Source organism: Clarias gariepinus, chromosome 16, assembly GCF_024256425.1.
Source record: "Clarias gariepinus isolate MV-2021 ecotype Netherlands chromosome 16, CGAR_prim_01v2, whole genome shotgun sequence".
Lineage (NCBI taxonomy): Eukaryota > Metazoa > Chordata > Actinopteri > Siluriformes > Clariidae > Clarias > Clarias gariepinus.
The window spans coordinates 23,859,046-23,879,924 of record NC_071115.1 but is presented as its reverse complement, the minus strand read 5'-3'; the positions used below and the strand labels follow the sequence as shown (position 1 = coordinate 23,879,924).

Here is a 20,879-nt window from a genome sequence, read left to right as displayed (position 1 = left end):
CATCAAATTTGAAATGAGCTCATTTAGTGGATAAAAGTGCACAATTTACTCAGTTTAAACATTTGTTTTGTTTTCTATGTTCTATCGTGAATAAAATATTGACTCATGTGATCTGAGAGTCTTTTAGTTTTCATTTTATTCAAATTTAAAAGATGTCCTAACTTTTCCAGAATTCAGGGTTGTAATCTACATACTTTAATTTAACATGAGGAAATTAGGGGTGGCCCAAGACTTTTGCACAGTACTGTATAACTGATATAATTTCCCTTCTCTATCTTTCTCTTCAGGACAGTTATTCATGGATGCCATATATGAGTTTCATCTCCATATTGGCCCTGATCGCGTCTTTTTGTTCTGGCCCAGGTATACACACACACACACACACACACACACACACACACACACACACAACATACATAACCTTTCATGCACAATCCATATCACAGCTTTTTTTGTGTGTTTGGGATGCAGCCAGTCAGGCATTTTAAAAGGCCTTGTTGTGTTCAGTAGTGCAGCACTTGCAGATTTTCCATCTCGATTTGGAACACAGCCCCTCATATATCAGTTCCAGGTCCATTTGTTTCATATCTGGTCTGCAGTGGAGAACTGAAGCAGTAGCAGCTCCCTTTGTGGACTAAATGGAGTATTAAATTGCTTGGTAAATGATTTAGCTCTTCTTCTGTAAGCGTGATGCTGATGTGTAAGAGACTCTACCTTCAGTTTTATTTATAAATTTGTATACAGGTTTTCCATAATTAAACTTTTTTTTTTTTTGGCCCACTCTCTATGGTAGAAATTGGAGGAAATTGTGAGAAAATGTTTTGTTGAACGAAACCATAGTCATCTGTGTGTCCCAGATAACCAATGTGTATAATCACATAGTAATTAACCAAATGTAGCAGAACTGCAAAAAATGATCATGGAAGAACCAATATAATGGTCAACCTAATTTTAATCCAAGATTTTATTTATAAATGTATACATTTTTGGCATACAATTTATGAAATATTATGCATCATAATAAATGTATACCTATATATACAGTATATATTAAATCTACATACCAGCTACAGACCCTGCATGGTACTTTAAGTAGCTAATGCAGGGGTTTGAAATTATTGTGTTAATTGACCCCTAGGCCTTGACCAACCTACATTTTTTTATCCAGATTTATGATATAGGACCGCTGTAATATTCACATATTATAATAAAAGGGCGAGTCAAAAATTATTCGCACTCTGGCTATAGATTATTTTTTAACATAATCGTCTTGCTCTTTAATACACTTTGTCTATCTGTTAACAAGCTTTCATAAGCCATCATTAAAAAAAAGTTTTAGGCTGAGCTGGGCTAACCTTCATCCATTTAGGGCTGCTTTTAGGGGACCAACCTGGGGAAAGTTTGATGGAGCGGGATCAGGACTATAGGGAGGATGCTTTAACACCTCAAAATGAAGTTTTTGCAGATCGTCGACAGTGTCTACGTGCATCGTCATGCAAGATCACAACACCCTTGGATTGCAGTCCCCTGCATTTAATCCGAAGTTTAGGCTTCAGCTCTTCAATAAGCATCTCACTGTAACCAGCACTGTTGATTGTTGAATCTTTTTCCTGATAATGTTCCAATTCTGGCCCTTGAGAATCCTAGAAAACTGTAAACTTCAATTTTCCAGACAGGATTTTAACTCTGTTATTTTAAACCATATTTTTCAAGCAACCCTTGAAAGATCTTGCAGACCTTTTGTAGTCCTGTGCTTTTGGCCATTGTCCTGTTGGAGCATTGTGTCTTTGGCATAGAGTTCTAGCTTAGTGGAAGAGGTGATCGCTTCACAATTTCCAGTAATGCCAACATTCTTGATGACAGGCACAGAGATATTTAAATGTTGAACTCTATTAGTAAGTGGCATCCTTGCAGGCAATTGCCTGGCATCTTGGACACTTGAGACAATTCCCCTAATGCCTGTTGTTCTCTATGATTGTTTCTTTATCTTAAAGCACCATGCTGGTCTTTATGACACCAGAACAAATTTACTCTGCCAAGACCTTCCAAAGTTAGAAATATTTCTTGTTTAAGTCTACACTTGGACACGTAGACTTGAGCATACAGGACCAGTCAAAAGTTTGGACACATCTTCCAACTCCATGGTCCTTCCTGATTTTTACTTAATTCTACATTGTAAAACACTAACAGTACTAACAGTGTCCTAAATATGCAATAATCTCCTTTGAACAGTTAATATTGAGATGTGTCTGCTACTTATGATCTGAAAAGCCTTCATATTGGCTCTAATCTGAGATGGTGTTAATTGGTGATTTTCCTTTGAAGCAGAGGTAAGTTTTGGTATTGTTTCCTGATATGGTCTTTATGAGAGCTGAATTGCACTTGACAATAGTGTTCTTGCAAGAAACCTGTAACTTAATAACCTAATACCATGTGTGTTGTTTTATATGGTGTGTATTATATTTGATGTGAGCATTCAAGAAATTTAGGGACATTTAAATACAGGCAGTCTTCAGGTCACAAACAAGATCTGTTCCAAAAGTCTTGACTTTAAGTCGAAATTTCCAGTTAAGTCAGAGCGACTTTCGATTCTCATTTAGCACCAGTCAAATATCCACATTAGTTCAGTATATGGTATGTGTTTTATCTTTTTATGCATACAAAAACTAACAACATATTGTGGCATGGTAAATTGGAGAAAAACGTAGGCCCAATACTGTATCAACACACCCTCAACACAGTTTAAACAGCAAAATGCTCTGACTGAAAGTGGCTGGGGTTTTACAGTATGTGCATCAGAGAAGTAGTGTGTGCATTTGTTATTACAAGACACTGTATTTAATTCATAGTTTAAATATACAGTAATAGGCATTCTGTTAGTAAGTATACATTCTTAACCCAGGGACTGCATATAACACACTTACGCACAGCTTTTTAACACTGATATCTAATCTAATCACAGAAACTCAATACATTTAGGCATGTAGACATCGTCAAGATGATCTGCTAAAATTCAAACCAAGCACCAGAATGGGAGCGAAAGGTGATTTAAGTGACTTTGAGCAGGGCATTTGGTATTGTTGGTGACAGACGGGCTAGTCTGAGTATTTTTGAAACTGCTGATCTACTGGTACTGTATTTTCACACGAAACCATCTCTTGGGGTTTCAGAATGTCTAAAAAAGAGAAAATATCCACTGAGTGGAAATTATGTGACAAAAATGCTTTGTTGATGCCAGAGGAGAATGGCCAGACTGGTTTGAGCTGATAGAAAGGCACCAGTAATTCAAATAACATCTCTTTACAACAGAGGTATGCTGAAGAGCATCTCTGAATGCACTACACGTTCCTTGAAGCAGGAGGCCTACTGCTTGAGATGACCACACCAGGTGATAGTCCCGTCAGCTGAGAGCAGGAAACACAGTTTGCATGAGATCACCAAAATTGGACAACATAAGGTTGGAAAAAGTTGCCTGGTCTGATAAGACTCGCTTATTTCTGCTGTGACTTTCGGATGGTACAATCAAAATATGGCATGAACAACCCGAGTATTGTTGCTGACCATGTCCATTTCTTTATGACGAAAAGGTATCGCACAATGTCACAAAGCTACAATCATCTTTCTTGAACCTGACAATGAGTTTACTGTACTCAAATGGTCTCCATAGTTACCAGATCTTAAACAAGTAGAACACTTTTAGGATCTGGTGGAACAGGAGATTTGCATCATGGATGTACAGTCGACAAATTTGTAGCAATAAAGCATGATGCTCTTGTGTCAATATGGATAAAAATCTGTAAGACATGTTTCCAGCACCTTGTTGAATCAATGCCCAGATTGATTAAGGCAGTTCTGAAGGTAAAAGTTTGGAAGGTTCAACCCAGAAGCTAGGTTTACCTAATGAGGGGACCAGTGAATATATTTAAAATCCTGTTATACTTAAATTTAATGTTGCAAAACAGCAGAAAGAGAATTACTCCCAATGAGGTGAATACTTTATGAGATTTTAATAATGTTCAACATGTTGAAATGCTCGTAGGTGAATTTTTAGCAATTCATTAGGGAGTAAAAACCTATTAAACAAGACATTATTTTATACACAGTGTTTAAAATGGTATTTTTAGTGCTACTTGAAGTGCTACTACAAACAAAAGTGTGTCTGAGTTCAACCTTATTGTATGCTTTATCAGCATGCAGCTGTTAAACCCAGCTGTTTCTTTCTCAGTGCAAAACTATACTTCTCTAATTATAGCACGCATGAAAAAAAAAAAAAAAAACAGTCTGCAGACCGACTAGGTTACCTGTGAGTGGGCACTTCTGCAGTGCTTTCTGTTTGCATGTAATTGCCCATCTTTCCAACCTAATTACCTTAAATTAGCCACTAGAGTAAAGAGGTAATTAGGCAACTTATGCACCAAGCTTAAAAAAAATATGAGGTTATATCATTTAAAAAATTTTATATTGTCTGCTATTTCAACAGAGACGAACGTTATGAAGGCATAACTGTTAGAATTTTTAAACTTCAGCATCTCAGTTGGATGTTTGCTAAGCAATGCCCACTTGGTTACTGTTGCTACAGTAAGTTTGATCGGCTTTTCAACCCAGAAGGCCAGCTATGTGGTTTTCAAGGAAAGGATAAAATACTTACCCTGTCAAATGGATAGTAATTTTTTTTTTTGTAAAAATACATTGGAGATTTTTAAGAGGAGTAAACAAATTTGTTTTCGACCTACATTTAAAGCGTCATAGCCTTACTCTTGTTGTTCTAAAGTTAAAAGAATAAAGATGAATCCCACAGATCTTAGTAAAAAGTCAGCAAATTAATTAACTAATGCTCACGAGAGGGGCATTTAAGTCAAACAGGGACTGCAAAAAAAAAGCATCTGCATTTAATGTTGCAAGTATTCAAGGAAGATTATCCACTGAAGCAGCAAGATGACTAATTATATAAGAAATTTGATTGTCCCTGGGAAATCTGTAGACAACAACGAATAATATACAGATATTGCAGACTCAGAAGATATCATGTCACTATATGCTTCGGCTCATCCCCTTTTGTGCAAAATTGGGTTTCCAGAAGACTATGCATGCAGGTACAGTAGGAGATGCTGCCCATCTTTCTTGTACTGTGTTTTCAATTGGGATTTGTCCCAGAAAGCGAAATTTTGGAATATTAAAAATCTCTTGCTTGGCCAGAATTGACAAGAACTGGGTCTGATCTCTGGGCTTCTTTCATTATGCAGAACGCAGATTCAGTTTTACTTAACTTTCTCTGGCTTTGTGATATATGGCAAGGTTCAGCCAATCTGAAAGATAAATAGATAGATTGCGTGAGTCCACCAGATCTCAGATAGTTTTCTTTTATTTAGTTTTCTTTTATTTCTTTTATTTCTTTTACTTAAAATTCAGCATTAATCCACCTTAATAACCCTAACCCTAAACATCTTTTACCCAGCTCTGGTAATCTTCCTATGCCCTGGGTCAGTAGGCACTGGTTAATTTTTGTGGGCTTGATATACATCATTGTTGATCCCATGGGCTGGGTGTCCCTCTGGGACAAGGGAGCAATGGCTATTTTAAGCTGTCTCTAGTCCATGAGTATTGTGGCCTCTGTGTGTTTTTCAGATCAGCAACTCTTGCGTTTCCTACGACCTTAGCATTGCATAAAAGAGGGCGCTGAGGAACTGATCCATAGTCACACATCATTCTTGTTAACAGGGCCTGCGCGGCCGCCAGCAGATCCTGTATTTCCTCCTAACTCACAAGAGATATTGTTTAATGAATTTAAAGATGCTTGCAGCTTGTGAGTAGACAGCTGTTGTTGAACGATGCCTTAAGCAGGTTGAGTCAGCACCAAACAGAGGGCTATACACAAGAGCTACAAACACAGCACTGTAGCCAAGAGAGAGAGAGAGAAAGAAAGAAAGAAAGAAAGAAAGAAGGAATAATATACTGTATTAAACTCTTATGTAAACGTGAATTAATTCACAACAGTGTAATATGGTTTGTCTTGGGCAGATAAAGCATATCTTGTTTTGCGATAGCTTTTAAGTTATCAAGTGACTTCACTGACAGGCAGAAAAGATACATATTTTCCCTGGAATGGTAGGGACAGATGACAAGCCTCCTTCACTAGAACTGACAGAAACAGGTAACACCCTGCCTTCTCCACTGGATATGACAAGCACAGAGCTCATTTAGAGGGTGTGTTTAGAAACGAGACCGTGCCTATCAGCATCTGTGCCTGTCAGGAAGGTGCTCTGCCAGAGAATCAGAATACGTATGCTTCACCCAGAAAACACACACTGATCATCCATGCCATTATGACCACCTGCCTAATTTCGAGTAGTTCCTGTCTTTGCCACCAAAACACTGATGCACTGTGTGTTCTGACACCTTTTTATCACAACCAGCATTAACCTTTTCCTTAATTTGAGCTACACTAGCGCTTCAATAGGATCGAACTACACAGGCCAGCGTTCGCTCCCCATGTGCACCAGTGAGCCTTGGTCGCCCATTATCCTGTTCACCAGTTTTCGCTACGGGAGAACTTTTGGTATGTCCTGTCCACTACAGACCAGCAACATCCCACAAGATCTGCAGTTTTGGAGTTGTTCATCACAATTTGGTCCTTGTCAAAGTCACTCGAATCTTTATGCTTGATTATATTTTTCCTTTCAACACATCAACTTCAGGAAATGGGAGTTCACTTGCCGCTCAATATATTCGACCCATTTCCAGCCATCATTGTAATGAAATATTAAAAATGTTACTGTGGGAAAGACCAACTTGCCCTACTCAAGTGGTTATAATGTTATGTTACAGTATACTTCATTTAGACTTACAGGCAGAAAACCCTTCCTGACAGACACACAGGACTTATATCTGCATGGCTATATTTATTTACTGGAACTCTTTTTTAAACACACAGAACACAGCTCCTTCACTGGGACTGATAGGCACATTGATCCCCTATTCTTTACTGGGTTTGACAAATTGGGAAAGGATGCCTCCTTTAATGTAGCTAACAGACACAGAGACCATGCATCGTCTGTCAGGTACCCTGGCTTCCCTGGTTACTAACATCCACAGAGGCTACACCTCTTTTATTGCAGCTATTAAGGACAGATACTACAATTCCTGACAGGCAGAGAGTGACCACGCTTTCTTTACTGGATTGGACGGATAGGGACAGGTGGCGAGCCTCTTTTACTTGGACTGACAGTGCAGAGACCATACCTGCTTCATGTTAACTGACATGCAGGGAAATTACACCTTCTTCACGGGAACTAACAGGCTCGGAGACTACATGGACTGTCAGGCAGAGGAACCAGGCCTTCTTCACATGCACAAAGCTTACACACCCTTCACTAGACTGACACACACACAGAGAAACAAGGCCTTACTCTGTGGGTCTGACAGGCACGGAGACTACAACTTTTTTTTTTTTTATATAAAAACATGCCTCCTTTACTGGGCTGACAGGCACTGAAACTACAGCTTCCTCAATCTGGCCAGAGGATGCATTTGTACCTGCACTGACTGTCTCTTTCTCCTACAATGGCAGGCCACTTTTAAGCAGTTATGATATATGTTATTACTAAATTCATTCATTTTAGTTACACAGTGAGGGACACGATTTTATAATTACGTTTAATAAAAGTGATAATAATGTACTTAATTATATAGTTAGTATTTTATTTCTTGTGTGTAATAGTAAGAAGAAGTGTACGGTAATCAGGCAAAATGTATAATGATGCCCTTTATAGTGTCTGATGATCAGAGATGTTTAATGGATCTTTTTGAATCATAGAAGAGTTAAAATGCTTGATATCTTTGTCAGTAAGTACACAGAGTGAGTATTCACATTGCATTATGATTGCCAATATTAGAATGTTACAGACATTGTAAATAAAAATTAATCTTGTGCCATTTGCATTATGCAAAACACTTTTTTGTGGGCAAGTGGAGTAGATATGTCTAGGATTTGGTTTTTCAATGGTGTCTGGACACCTGCTTCGAAACAAAAGCATCGGTCTGAAATTTGGGGACACGTAATGTGGCCTGGAGGAGGAAACTTTACATTTTGCCACCTTTTGGAAAAGTGTGGTACGTTGGTGTTTAGTTTATCATAAGGAAAGCTTTATTGTTAAGTCTATTGTTAAGTCAGGGACTACACATTAAAGGAGAGTTTTATTGAGGGAAGGTTTTGTGTGATTTTGGTTACAAGAAATCGATCAGTGCTTGACATGTGCATCAGTCAGAGAGAGGGTTTAGTTAAGCCAGCGAGATGGCTCATTTTGGTCATGTTTGTTTGGGGTCAATCTTACTGTCTCACAAACGCGCACACACTTTCTCTCCCATCCCAAAGCTTGCCATGTTGTCCCCTCGTCTGCTCAGGGACAACACGCATCACTTGGCACTTTTTTTTTTTTTTTGGCATCTCATTTTGTTTCCTGTAACAGTATGTCTGTGCCAAGAAAGTGTCACTAATGTGGAGCGAATAGAAGAAATCGTGGTAGGTCAGGCCACCATACTCGACAAAAACAATGAAGCAATGACCGGAGGTGCAACGTTTGCAGAGGTGCATGGTGTGTCAGAGCACATTGCCCAGATCCAGGCCCCTGTCACAGCCCCAAGCTGCTTCTCCCATGAAGCCAAATCGTGATTTGACTCGTGAAATAAACTCCAGGAGCTGAATTCATGAATTGCGCAGTCACTCTGCTGACTGAGACAAGATTACCGACTCCACAGCCTTATGCAGGGGGAGTGGGCAGGTGCAATTTATTTCTTATGCAGGGTTCAGTTATGTTTGAGATGCAGCTATCCCCGTTTCCCTCTAAGAGGGCCAAAATAGCCCTTGGAAATAGGTCACTCCATGCTTAATTAAACTTACATTACATATTCAACCACTGACATACCATAAGGGTACGTAACATTATCCCAGATCTGGTTGGAACATCCAAGGCCTCTCAGAGGAATTTAAAGATGAGTTCAATACCCATGATATTATACTGTAGATATTATATGAGTTGCTGATAAGAATAGAAATACTTTTGCATTAAAGACATACCGAACATCTGGCTGGAAATTCCCTTTGGTCCACTAATTACAAGGGTAACAGGCCTTTATATTTATTCTTTAACCCACCTGAAGCCAATGGCAATGGTCATGGAAGGGGGTCTGGCACGGCTCAAAGCTCTGGCCGACATAGCTCCGGTTTCTTTTTTCTTTATCATTCTTGACTGGGGAGACTAAACTAGAAGCCTCCATGGACTTAAAAGCATGCCCTAGGGATACTGCCATATCCCTAGGGCAGTGTCCACACTAAATGGATGAACACAAGGATCCGGACCCACAGTCAGAAAAACGGCTCCAGTCACTATTCAGAACAGAAATCATTTTACAGTATATAAGTCATGTTTATATATAACTCAGCTCCAACTGGTGCTAGGATTAATTAATTGATTAATTGATTGAATCTTTATTGATCCCCAAGGAAATTCCAAATTCCATTTGACTACTTAAGGAGCCTTAGAGACATTAAAGAGATTTGTTTCAAACAAAAGGCCTAAAAGGCATTATTCCTCTCATAGACCCTGTGACTGTGCTGAAGACCTGCTCCTGAATTTTGGGCGCCTACCCACTAGGTGTAGGTGGTTCCTTTTTGTCAAGAAAAAAGGAGAATTCACGGCTCTGTACAGATTTTTAAGGGCTCAGCGTTCTCACCAGTAGATCTTCGTTCAGATCAGTCAGGGGATTATTCCCTGTGTCGAACAAGCATCAAACACACACACACACACACACACACACACAAACCTTTTCTCCACACCAACGCTTGCATTTAACCCCATTACTTTTATGTCATCCTCTCAAGGACAATACTGTAGGCATCACCTGCTCCTTCGATCTACATTTTGCGCTGTTCCCCGTTACAAGGTTATTGGGAGTATTTATGGCTGAAAAAAAATTTTGTATGATAAATTGTGGTTATCTCAAATGCTAGACAAATGTGTCACGGACCAAAGTCCAGGGTCAGAATTTTACATCTGAATACCAACATGCACAACTGTTGTGTTAAATACGAATCTAGAATTCACAACTGACTTGGGAAAAAATGTTTTTTTACAGTATAGTGAGATTGTGGAAATGTCTAGGAAAGACATTGTGACCATATAAATGAATAAAATTAAAAACCTCATTAAAAATGTTTATACTGACATCCAGTCTCTTACCCATTTCACATGGAATAATTTATAAATGGCCCAGCAGTGAATGTTTTATTTTATTCATATGTGCACCTTAAAATAGAAAGGAACAGCGTATATTTACAACAAAGGCAATCAATGAACCATACTTTAATTCCAGTCATGGCTGGAATTCAAGGAAAAATCAATGCAGTGCGCATTTCTGGAGCACATTCAATTATGTCTGTTATTCGGTTATTTAGTTTTGAACATGACAGGGTACTGAAGCATAATGTTTCCAGTGAACGTCAACGATAATTTAGATCAGGGACACTTTTTAGCTGTTCACAAAAACAAACCCAAGTGATGATTTATTTGACACTAATTTTAGCCATTAAACCATTAAAAATGCCGTCATGTCAACAGAACTATTGATTTAGACAATTCCTTATTTTATTTTTTCAACTGATTCAAGGAACAAAATGGACGATGGTATTTTGTTTCCTGTTTATGTTTTTCATTAAAGAAAATGCATCACCGTGTCAGACTTGAATGCATATATTCTTTAGAGGTGAGATGAAATTTTACCAGTTAACTTAGTCGTGTTTTGGTTATCTAAAATGAAGTGAATGTAATACTGTATGTAAAAGTCTGTAGAAGAAGGAAGCCAGCAATGTTCAGGATTTATCCGCCTCTGCACACTGGTTAATCAGGCTCATTAATTATGTTTCTGGAGTATAAAATAATTAGGTCAAAGTAATTATATACTTCACTATGTTAAGCAACCACTTTATACTGGTTAGGATTAGAGTGGATTTGAAGCTTAAGATCCAGGGATATTGGAGCTGTGAGGCGGTAATATACCCACGGTGTTACTGTGCCCATGCTTTGATATCAAATTCTACCTGTAATTTTAAAGAATTGGGATTCCTAACCAGTTTTGCTTAATAACTGAGTGCATGTGTATGTTTTGCTGGTGCCTTTATTCAAAATGACACACCTTACCAGTTGAAGGTTAAGGCTCTTCCATGACCAATATAACAGTGACCAACAGTGACATCTTGGCATTGCTTTCAGCATCAGCTGCTCACCTAACAATTTGTGGAGAACATTGATGGCAGCAGGCTGAGAACATCCCCAGTCACATATTCTTATGCACAATCATCCTTCACTGGAACTGAGATGCCCAAATATGTTCCTGTATGACAATGCCCCTGTGCACAAAGCAAAAACCATACAAGCGTGGTTTGCCAAAGTTGTTATGGTCTGCACAGAGCCCACAACCCCAATAAATACAATTAGGATGGAATGGTCAGACTGCTGCAGGTCTGCTTGTGTATCATCAGTGCCTGGACTCACTAATGCTCTTCTGATTGAATAAGCAAATCCCCAAAGCCATGTTCCAAAACCATATGAATAAATTAATAAAACCCTAAATAAAAATGTTAATTCTGACATCCAGTCTCTTACTCATTTCACGTGGAATAATTTAAAAATCGTGTGACTGAATGTAGGGAAGGGTGCAGGTTGACCAGAGAGCTGTTTCTGCAAAACTTCCCCTTAACACTATAGACCTGTATTAAAACTCATTTGAATTCAATTCAATTCAATTCAATTTTATTTATATAGCGCTTTTAGCAATTTTCATTGCCGCAAAGCAGCTTTACACAGTCAAAAGAATCATTTAAGTTTGTATGAAATGTGAATTTGTATGAATTTGTATGAATTTGGAGCTACTACTTTATACTCCCTAGGCAAGGCTGCTCCCTTCACCTAGTGTTCTCCAGGAGAGAAATCTGACTTGATTATAGTCATGTTGCAGGTGATCACAAGACAAGAGAAAGGCACGGTCAGTGGCGTCATTCTTGGGTCTGATGTCAGATGATAAACTCACATCGTGCTAGCACTGATGTTACAGCAGCAGAAGTGTGTGTGTGTGAGTGTGTGTGTGTGTGTGTGTGTGTGTGTGTGTGTGTGTGTGTGTGTGTATGCACTATGGAAGTTAGAGGAATGACTCATACTGCAGTTGCTTGAGACTTAATTCATAACCCCTGCCCCAATTCTCTCCCTCTCTGTCTCTCTCACTCTTTGTCTATCTATCTATCTCTTGCTTTATTCTTTTACTTTCCATAGCTCTCTCTCTCCTCTTTTCACCTTTTCTTTCCCTCTGTATATCTTTCTTTTTAGCTGTTTCTTCTTCCTCTTTTTTTCTCTCTACTCTTATTGTCTCTTCTGTCTGTCTCTCTCATCATTTGCATCTGTAAAGGTTCGCTCCCAATTCAATCCACTTTTATTCTTTCTCATTCTTTTATCTCTCTACCTTTCCCTTTTCATTTTCTTTCTTTTCTTTATTATATCACTCCCTTATCTTACAGTATCTTTTTTATGTCGGGACTACTTTTCTTTCTCATTCGCTCTCCCTCCTCTCCCTTACCTGTCTTTCTCTCCTTTTTTCCTCTTCCTTTTCATCTTGATTGTCCCTTTGTAATTTTATTCTTTACCTCTCTATTTACTACTCCCCCTTTCCTCCATCCCTCACTCATTGTCTGTCTCTCACTGCCTCAGGTCTTACAGTAGGTCTCAAGGCACCAATTACCCTTTCACTATTTAACACAACCATTATGCTTATTCCCACACACATACTGTGCAAACACACACAATACAAACTTCCTTATCACAAATCGCATGTGTGTTAAATACATTTAGTCACAGTACCACATCAAATTCCTAACAGGATGATTCACCTAGACTGCCTATACAGCTTTCTTCTTAGATTAAGATTCCCTTTTGTATCTGTGCATCAGCAAAACTTTTCAAGATGACCAACAAAACTTTAATGAAGTCAATCCACGAGTGGTGCCATGTGGCCTACTCATTAGCAGCATCAAATTTACCAGTGATAGCACACATCACGTGGCTGTAATTCTTGAAGTTCCACTCCCCAAGCTTCCAAGTGAATGCACTACTCTTGCTAAACGTACTTGATATCCAGTTTCTACACAGCAGCTCTTTAAACCAAGTTAAAATGGCTTTGTTAAATCGTCCTTTGGCTAAATGCTAATTAAGAGGCACTTTTCACTGTGTGTGTGTTGGATGGCTGCCCAGATGCTGCAGATATTCTCTCTCTCTCAGGTGAAAAAACATGGGATTAGTCTGGACCGCGGGGCGAGAGGGGGTTTGTATGGCTTTGCAGTGGAATCGTTAGGGACTAATTATTGAGAGAATGATGAATATTAATAATAATTCTCCTGGCGATTAGCGCATGTGACATTTTACACCCTCTGTCTCTTTCTGCCTGTCTTTCTCTCAGGTGGCATTCCCTTCATTCTGACCGGGGAGTTGTTTGAGCAGACGTATCGTCCCGCTGCATTTTTGGTGGCTGGAATTGTGAACTGGTTGTCAAACTTTATCGTGGGCCTCATCTTCCCTTTTATACAGGTAGGAGTGCGTATATTATGTATGTCTTTGTCTTTTTAAACATAAGTCACACAAAACCAATCATAGGCTTTACCCATACCATATAAGACTTAAGTGTGTTCTGATATGGCTATATTGTTAGAATCCTATGGAGACAAATTGGTGCTGTAAACATTATTTTCAACCGTTTGATATTTTACTATTTCTCTAAGTTGACAAAGGTTTAAGAGCTCCCCAAAAGTTCTATTAATACTTCAGCTCAAATACAAGGGGGTGTCAAAATGTTTTAAGATTTGCACCCCACAGGTCTGGTTGCTTTTGCCCTGCATCTTCCCAGACGCCTTAAAACCTAGCAGTAGAATATGAATGTCGAAAAAGATGATGAGCATGCACTCGGTCGAGCTGTGGACCTGCCACGCCTTTTTGTCGTGGAGATGATGGGCTCTTCCACTGTGAAGACTGGTGCTTCATCTCAGGGTCGTACCCATACAGCCAAGTTATTTCACTGGTTATGATTCTCGACATGAAGGACGTCTCTGTGGCGGATTTACTCAGTTTCACGCAGAATTTCACATTTGCTCTTTTTTTGAACTTGCTGTCCATGATGAAATAGCAGACGTGGTAATGCACGTGGTCAGAATAAGACCAGTTGCACACCTCCCGATTTACACAGGACGACGTCTTTTGGCACACTGACTCATGAAGTTTGGTGCTCCCTGTGACTGTGCTGCCATTTGTTGAAATATTACAAAAACAAGTCTTAAAACGTAGCCATGCCCTATCAGAGCTGATCAACAAACTGGAAGAAAGTATCTTCTTATATGAGGTGACATTAGAGGGAAAATCTAACTGGCTTGTATACAACACAAAAATGGAAAAAGAACCAAAAGCAGTAAATGTACTTTTCTTACATATTATGTATATAGACACACACTAGAGTCTAAAAATGTCTTAAAAGTGAATTTTGCCTAATTGTTCTTTTGCACCTAACGTCACTACACCTGTTCACCACCCACCCATTTTATAAATGCATTGCCACTTCTGGATGTCAAAAGGAGTGTACTTATAAGATGCCAGTGCCAAAATCCACATACAAAACAAGTCAAAAAGAACTCCCAGTAAGATAACAGATCTGATAACGTCTTGCTATCTCAACCAACTACTTACTTATTGCTTTCAAATCAACCCAAATCGCTTCTGAGCTGTCTGTGTTATTCTCTTTATGGCTAACTAGCTTCTAACACAAGGTTGAATCTCAAATCCCTCTCTAACCCTGAATGAGGGCACTACTAAGTGTATGGAACAAGAGATTCAACACATTGAATGCCTTTTAACACACAGTATGACTGCAGATCATGTCTGTTGTCTATCTGTTATCACCCAGATGAGGATGGGTTCCCTGTTGAGTCTGGATCCTCTCAAGGTTTCTTCCTATTTCCATCTCAGGGAGTTTTTCCTTGCCACTGTCACCATCGCCCTTGGCTTGCTCATCAGGGACAATCTTATACTCTTGATTCATACACATTCGCATTTCATACAATTTCATAATTTCTTTTGATTGTGTAAACCTTACTTTGCGTCAATGACAATTGTTAAAAGCGCTATACAAATAAAATTTAATGGAATTAAATTGAACCTACATAGTGCGCTAGCTTTCCATTCTCTGCAATTAGATCCTACTTAGAAAGCTTGAAATGTCATTATTAGTTAATGTTACCTCCACATCATTTACTGAGACGTAAAGCAACGTATGTTCCTTAGCATCATGTCATTTGCAGAGATGGCAGAAGCATTAAAAGAGTTAATGCTAACACTAACAAAAAACCTTAAATCCAACAGGAATCACATACAGTATTTGTACACTGTCTGAGATAATCACGTTATGATAAATCAAACTTCTGCAAATTAATATAAAATGAATATTACTATTATTCACATGCATGTTTCTCTTTTGAATAAGTTGCGAAGTCAGCCACAACATTCTACGAAAACAATTAGCAGAAAATAAGCTTTTAATTACTAGGTTACTCTTCTATCTGTGTGAGAACTCACCAGGTTATCAGGTTCTGAAATACACCTCGAACATAACTATCACTAGAAATACATAGTAGCCTAATGTCAGTTAATGGTACTTCTTCTGTCTGCTGTTGTGATTGACATCATGGTAGTCACACGGTCAGTGCATTCCCTTTAAACATGTAAAACATCTCTTCTTACAGCCACTACTACTGTATAATATATAATAACTCCACTTCCGTCTTGGCAAACATACAATAGGTCCCCTAAACGTTAACAGGTTTAGTTTAACAGGTTAAAGATTCTCCTTTAACAGTGCAGTGATTGCACTTACCATAATTAATGAAAAGTCCAAAATAGTCCAAATAATTTAAATCCAAATAGAATTTCCTGACTAATTTGTTAGCACTCTACATGTCTAAACAGTTTATACACAGTTAGCAGTTACGTGAGGATGGAATTGAATAAAGTGTTCAATTAAAAAATCCATTAAATGTATGTACTTACTTAAGAACTAATTCATTGTTCCATCATCTGACAAGGTTTTAAATTAGCACATTATTTCCATATTTCTAAATGTAAATGTACTTCTTTGGTGAAGCAGATGTTTTCTTACTTCTTTGACATTGGATAGTATCAAAACCTTTGACTTTGATGGTACAAAAATAACCAGTGACTGAGGAAAAAAGTGCTGAGTGTGAAAGCCTTTGGGATTTTCTCTTTGCCAATGTCACCTTTGGCTTGCTTAGTGAAGGTTAGGGCACAGATATCAGTAAAGCTGCACAACAATGCAATGCAAGGCAATTTCATTCTCTTGCAATTGTAACAGAAAATTAAAAGTTAAATCATCGTCATACAGCAACCAAGTGAAAAAAATGGGAAGTGTTTAGGGGGAAAAGTACCATGTGGATTCACAAGTGTAAATAACCTATAACCAATACTTTGTCAAAGCACCTTTTGCTTTTAATACAGCACTACGTCTTTCTCTATTATAGTCTACCATCTTACTGTAGCACACCTTGATTTGGCAACTTTACTCCACTCACCTATGTAAAAATGCCCCGGATCTATCCAGTGCCTTTTAATTATTTCACAGGTCTTTGACAGGATTTCGTCTAAGGCGCAATCCAAAACATTGATTGTCTTTTTCTGAAGCCATTCTTTTGTTGGATTTTTGCTTTGGGTCGTTATCATGCTGCCTTAGCGAGTTTTCACATCAGGCACGATTGATTTGTACCAGGCCCAAGAACGATTGCTTGCCCCTCCCCACTCCTCCGCTGGCCAGCGATTGCATTGTTTTTGTTCACTTGCGCATTTACACTGTCCAAAACAGCAGGTGGTGGTATGCACCTACTTTGTTAGTGGGACGCCATTAAACAAAAGAGAGGAAGAAAATGAGAAAGTTAACTTTTATTTTATATATATTCCAGAAAAAAATGTCAAAAGTGACTCTGTTGTATACCTTACTACGTTGTTACTGTAGCTAACGTTTCTTTGAACACCAGGCCGACCACACTTCTAACATGACAGCAGATTGACTGCTCAAATTCCCCTTGTTCCTCTTGAGTTAAGCATTCTTGTTTAAACTGTTAACCCAAAGCCCACATCGTGACCAACGTTTCTCTTGTTCATCTCCACCATCTTTAATTTTTTTATGGAATTTTTGGGATGTTTTTCCGAAACCCTGACTATATTCAAGTCAAGCCAGACCTATTTAAAGCAAACACGAGTTCCACAGATCCTCTATCTTGCCACTTCTTCCTTTTGGATCTCTAATGATGCTACTGATTACTCTATGGCTTCAGTATTGTTGGTGGATTCTAGAACAACCACTGCCTTATTTCTCACCAGAATGCAGAATTCACTCGCTTGTTCTTGACTGATCACTGAGCAGTCGTGCATATAATTTATCAAGGACACTCCAATACTAATGCCCAATTCCATTTCTTACTTCTTCTAGAAAAGTCTTGGAAGCTTCCAAAACCAATAATCCTTTATTTGAAATAATCTTCTGCTGAACTCTCCACCTCACCCAGCAATCTTAAAAAGAAATATTACATACCATTTCTATCAGACTCCTTGCATACTTTGCTCTGCAATTCTTTTATGTATTTTTTTAACATTGGGTTCCCAAGGATTTGCACCTTGTTCAGTGCAGAATGTAATTATTATGTATTTGGTGACCTGATAGTCTATCATTTAAGAAGGCAGCACCCAGAACTAACCCTGCAAAATGCTCAACCACAAAAGACTGTTAAGTTTAGATTGACAGCATTTTTTTATTATTAATTCCTATGAAACTGTATTAGGTCATAATTAAGATCACCATTACCCACTGCTGTCTCTATCAAGAGACAGTATTCACTCGCTTTTTATATCAAACAAAGATTTATGCTTCGAGCTCAGTTTATACTCTGGATATGCTGCATTAAAGTAATGGTGAAGAACAAAATACTCCGAATTCATGCTAGCACAATCTACACCCACATGAACACAGTAGACGATTACAAACTCATGCTGCGTAATAGCAAGAATCAACAGAAACCGTGGCCTTATACACACTTAAACTTTCAGAGCACGAAGCTTTCAGAGCATTCAGAGTTTATTAACGCTGAGATCAACTCATTTAAACACACACATACACACAGAAGATAAGGAAACTGTTTTTTTTTTTTATTTCAGTTTACTCTGCTGACACAAACCTAGCTATCTCCACTTGAACTCTACATACTTACTCAGAATAAATCCTTTTTTTTTTTTTATCTTTGTGTGCTATCTTATGGAGCTGTCAAAAAAACATAAAAGGGGATAATTTATTGTTTCTTTACACAAATCATTCTTATGCTGTTGTTTTTTTTTTCACTTCCTGCAAAGTCTTTTTTTTAATAATCTAATTCAAAATGCGAAACTCTCACATATTCTAGTTTTATTACGTGTGAAATGAAATAGTACAAGCCTTGTCTTTTTTATTAATTTTGATGATTATAGATTACAGCTCATGAAAATTGAGTTCAAAAGTCAAGTTGAATGTGCAGATCGGATCCGCTGTGGAAACCTCTTTGTGGGAGCAGCCAAAAAAAACAACAACACGGTATAATTACTGTGTATCTTGCGGTCTAGTTCAGTACATGCAAACACAATTATGGGGAAGACTGCTGACCTGGCAGTTGTCCAAGAGACGATTATTGACACTCTCCACAAGGAGGACACTGAAGGTCACTGCTGAAAGGACTAGCTGTTTGCAGAGTGCTATATTAAAGCATACTCATGCAAAGTTAACGTGAAGGCAAAAGTGTGGTAAAAAAAGGTGCACAAGAAGCAGGGATGAATTCAGCCTTAAGAATATCATTAAGCAAAGCTGATTTAAGAACTTGGTAGAGGAGTGGATGAGGCTGAAGTCAGTGCATCAAGAGCCATCATGCACAGATGTTTTCAGGAAATGGGCTACAACTGTTGCATTCCTTTCTTCTAGCCATTCCTGAACTAGAGACAATGTCAAAGGCATCTTACCTGGGCTAAGAATCAAAAGAACAAGACAGTTACTAAGTGGTCCAAAGTCGTCTGAACATTTTATTTGGAAATCAAGGTCCCAGAGTTTGAAGGAAGAGGCACAAAATTTGAGTTGAAATCCCATAGTTGATCATTTGGGGTGACATGTCATCTACTGATGTTGGTCCATTTTGTTTTCTAAAGTCCAAAGTTACGTCAGACAGGGGATTTTAGAACACTTAATGCATCCGATTGGTGCTTAATTGAATTGGGATCTGGGGACATTTTTAGGCGGGTTCGGCAGCCTTGGGCTCTTTACCTGCCAAGCCCTATGTGTCCGGTGGGCTGTGCCCTCCATAGGGATAAATGTACCTTAAGTGCTCTTGATTCTGTCATAAAATGTATTGTGCTTATACCCTATGCTTGAATTTGGTTGTGAGGGGGCATCATTTTAAATTATATTTGGAATTACAGTCTGTGAAGTGAAAGACTCAATGCCACGATTAAGATTTTAGCTTCTGCTGTGCTGACACATGTCCTGGATGAATAGCTTTTTCATACACTTTCAAAATGATGACACTCTTGGGAAAGGTGGATAAAAATAACTTTCTAAAAAAAAATTTAAATTATTGGGTAGCTTAGCCTCACACTCAACATGTGACAGAAATCATTGAGTAATGCTTAATGTAGTTGGAAAGAGCAAGGAATTTGCAACTTCCCCATATCCATACAAAGACCGCCACATCCATAAACAGACCTCCATATTCGTAAACAGAATCCATATACAGAAATCCATATCCATATACAGAAATCCATATTGATATACAGAAATCCATATCCATATATAGAAATCCATATCCATACCCAGACTCTCTCCAAATTCTTTATGGTCCTGCATCCACTTTTATCCTGTATGTTTGTCTAATCCATCTTTATCAAGTGTGCCAATAATTCTGGAGCTGACTGTAAAGCTGTACAATGCCACATTCAAATGTCAGCATGTGTTATTACATTCTGCTCTTCAGTCCTTCATGACTTTGGACAGATGTATGGGTAAGGCATAAATAAATATAACTTTATGTGACACCTCCAGTCAGTTGGGTGGTGAATGAACACTGTAGTCAAGTATGTGAATGTTGGATCTTGTTTTTCTTTCTTTCTTTCTTTCTTTCTTTTCTAATGCATATGCTTTAAAGAGCAATTTCAAGTGTGGTTCATCTCACACAAACAAATAGGAGATATAAAGGAAACAGTTCTGCTAGTTGGTTGGTTTCACCATCAATTCTACTGATAATTATTTCAGCCTCTCGTTTAATTTGGATCTGTCATTAAGATAATGCTCTCAGTGTCCGACTTTATGAGGCTAGTGTGAAAAGATAAAGTTCAAAAAGACATCCATTTGCACGACCAAAGTGGATTGGGGTTTTTAGATGTACCATCACTAGAGCAACTTTCACGACAGGTCTGTTCCACTGAGTAATTTAGAGCATGACGTGTGGAGTTAAATAAGGACTATGTCTCTCTGTCCATCTCTATACAGCTGAGTGCTCTTGCTGTTTTTTTGTTTTGTTGTTTGTTTTTTTAATGAAGTACTGCAAAGCATGGAGTTTTGCTCTGATGATGGATGTATATTAAATTTTGCTTCTTGCTTCAGAATGTCACTTCCCTGCAGTGTTTGGAAATGCTGTCCAAGACCACCCACACACTATTTTAAATAGAGAAAGACCCTTTTGTGTTTTTCAAACAACATTTTGTAGTGCATCATAATCT

The 20,879-nt window shown here is 38.3% G+C and overlaps 1 protein-coding gene across 2 annotated transcripts in view; it reads left to right on the top strand.

Annotated features, from left to right (window-relative positions):
• slc2a9l2 (solute carrier family 2 member 9, like 2) overlaps positions 1–20,879 on the top strand; it is a 123,609-nt gene that overhangs the window by 94,277 nt on the left and 8,453 nt on the right. For both annotated transcript variants that reach the window (XM_053514772.1, XM_053514771.1), the window contains exons 11-12: positions 288–363; positions 13,498–13,625. In XM_053514772.1, the coding sequence (XP_053370747.1) occupies positions 288–363; positions 13,498–13,625 (204 nt within the window). The remainder of the gene's footprint in view (positions 1–287; positions 364–13,497; positions 13,626–20,879) is intronic.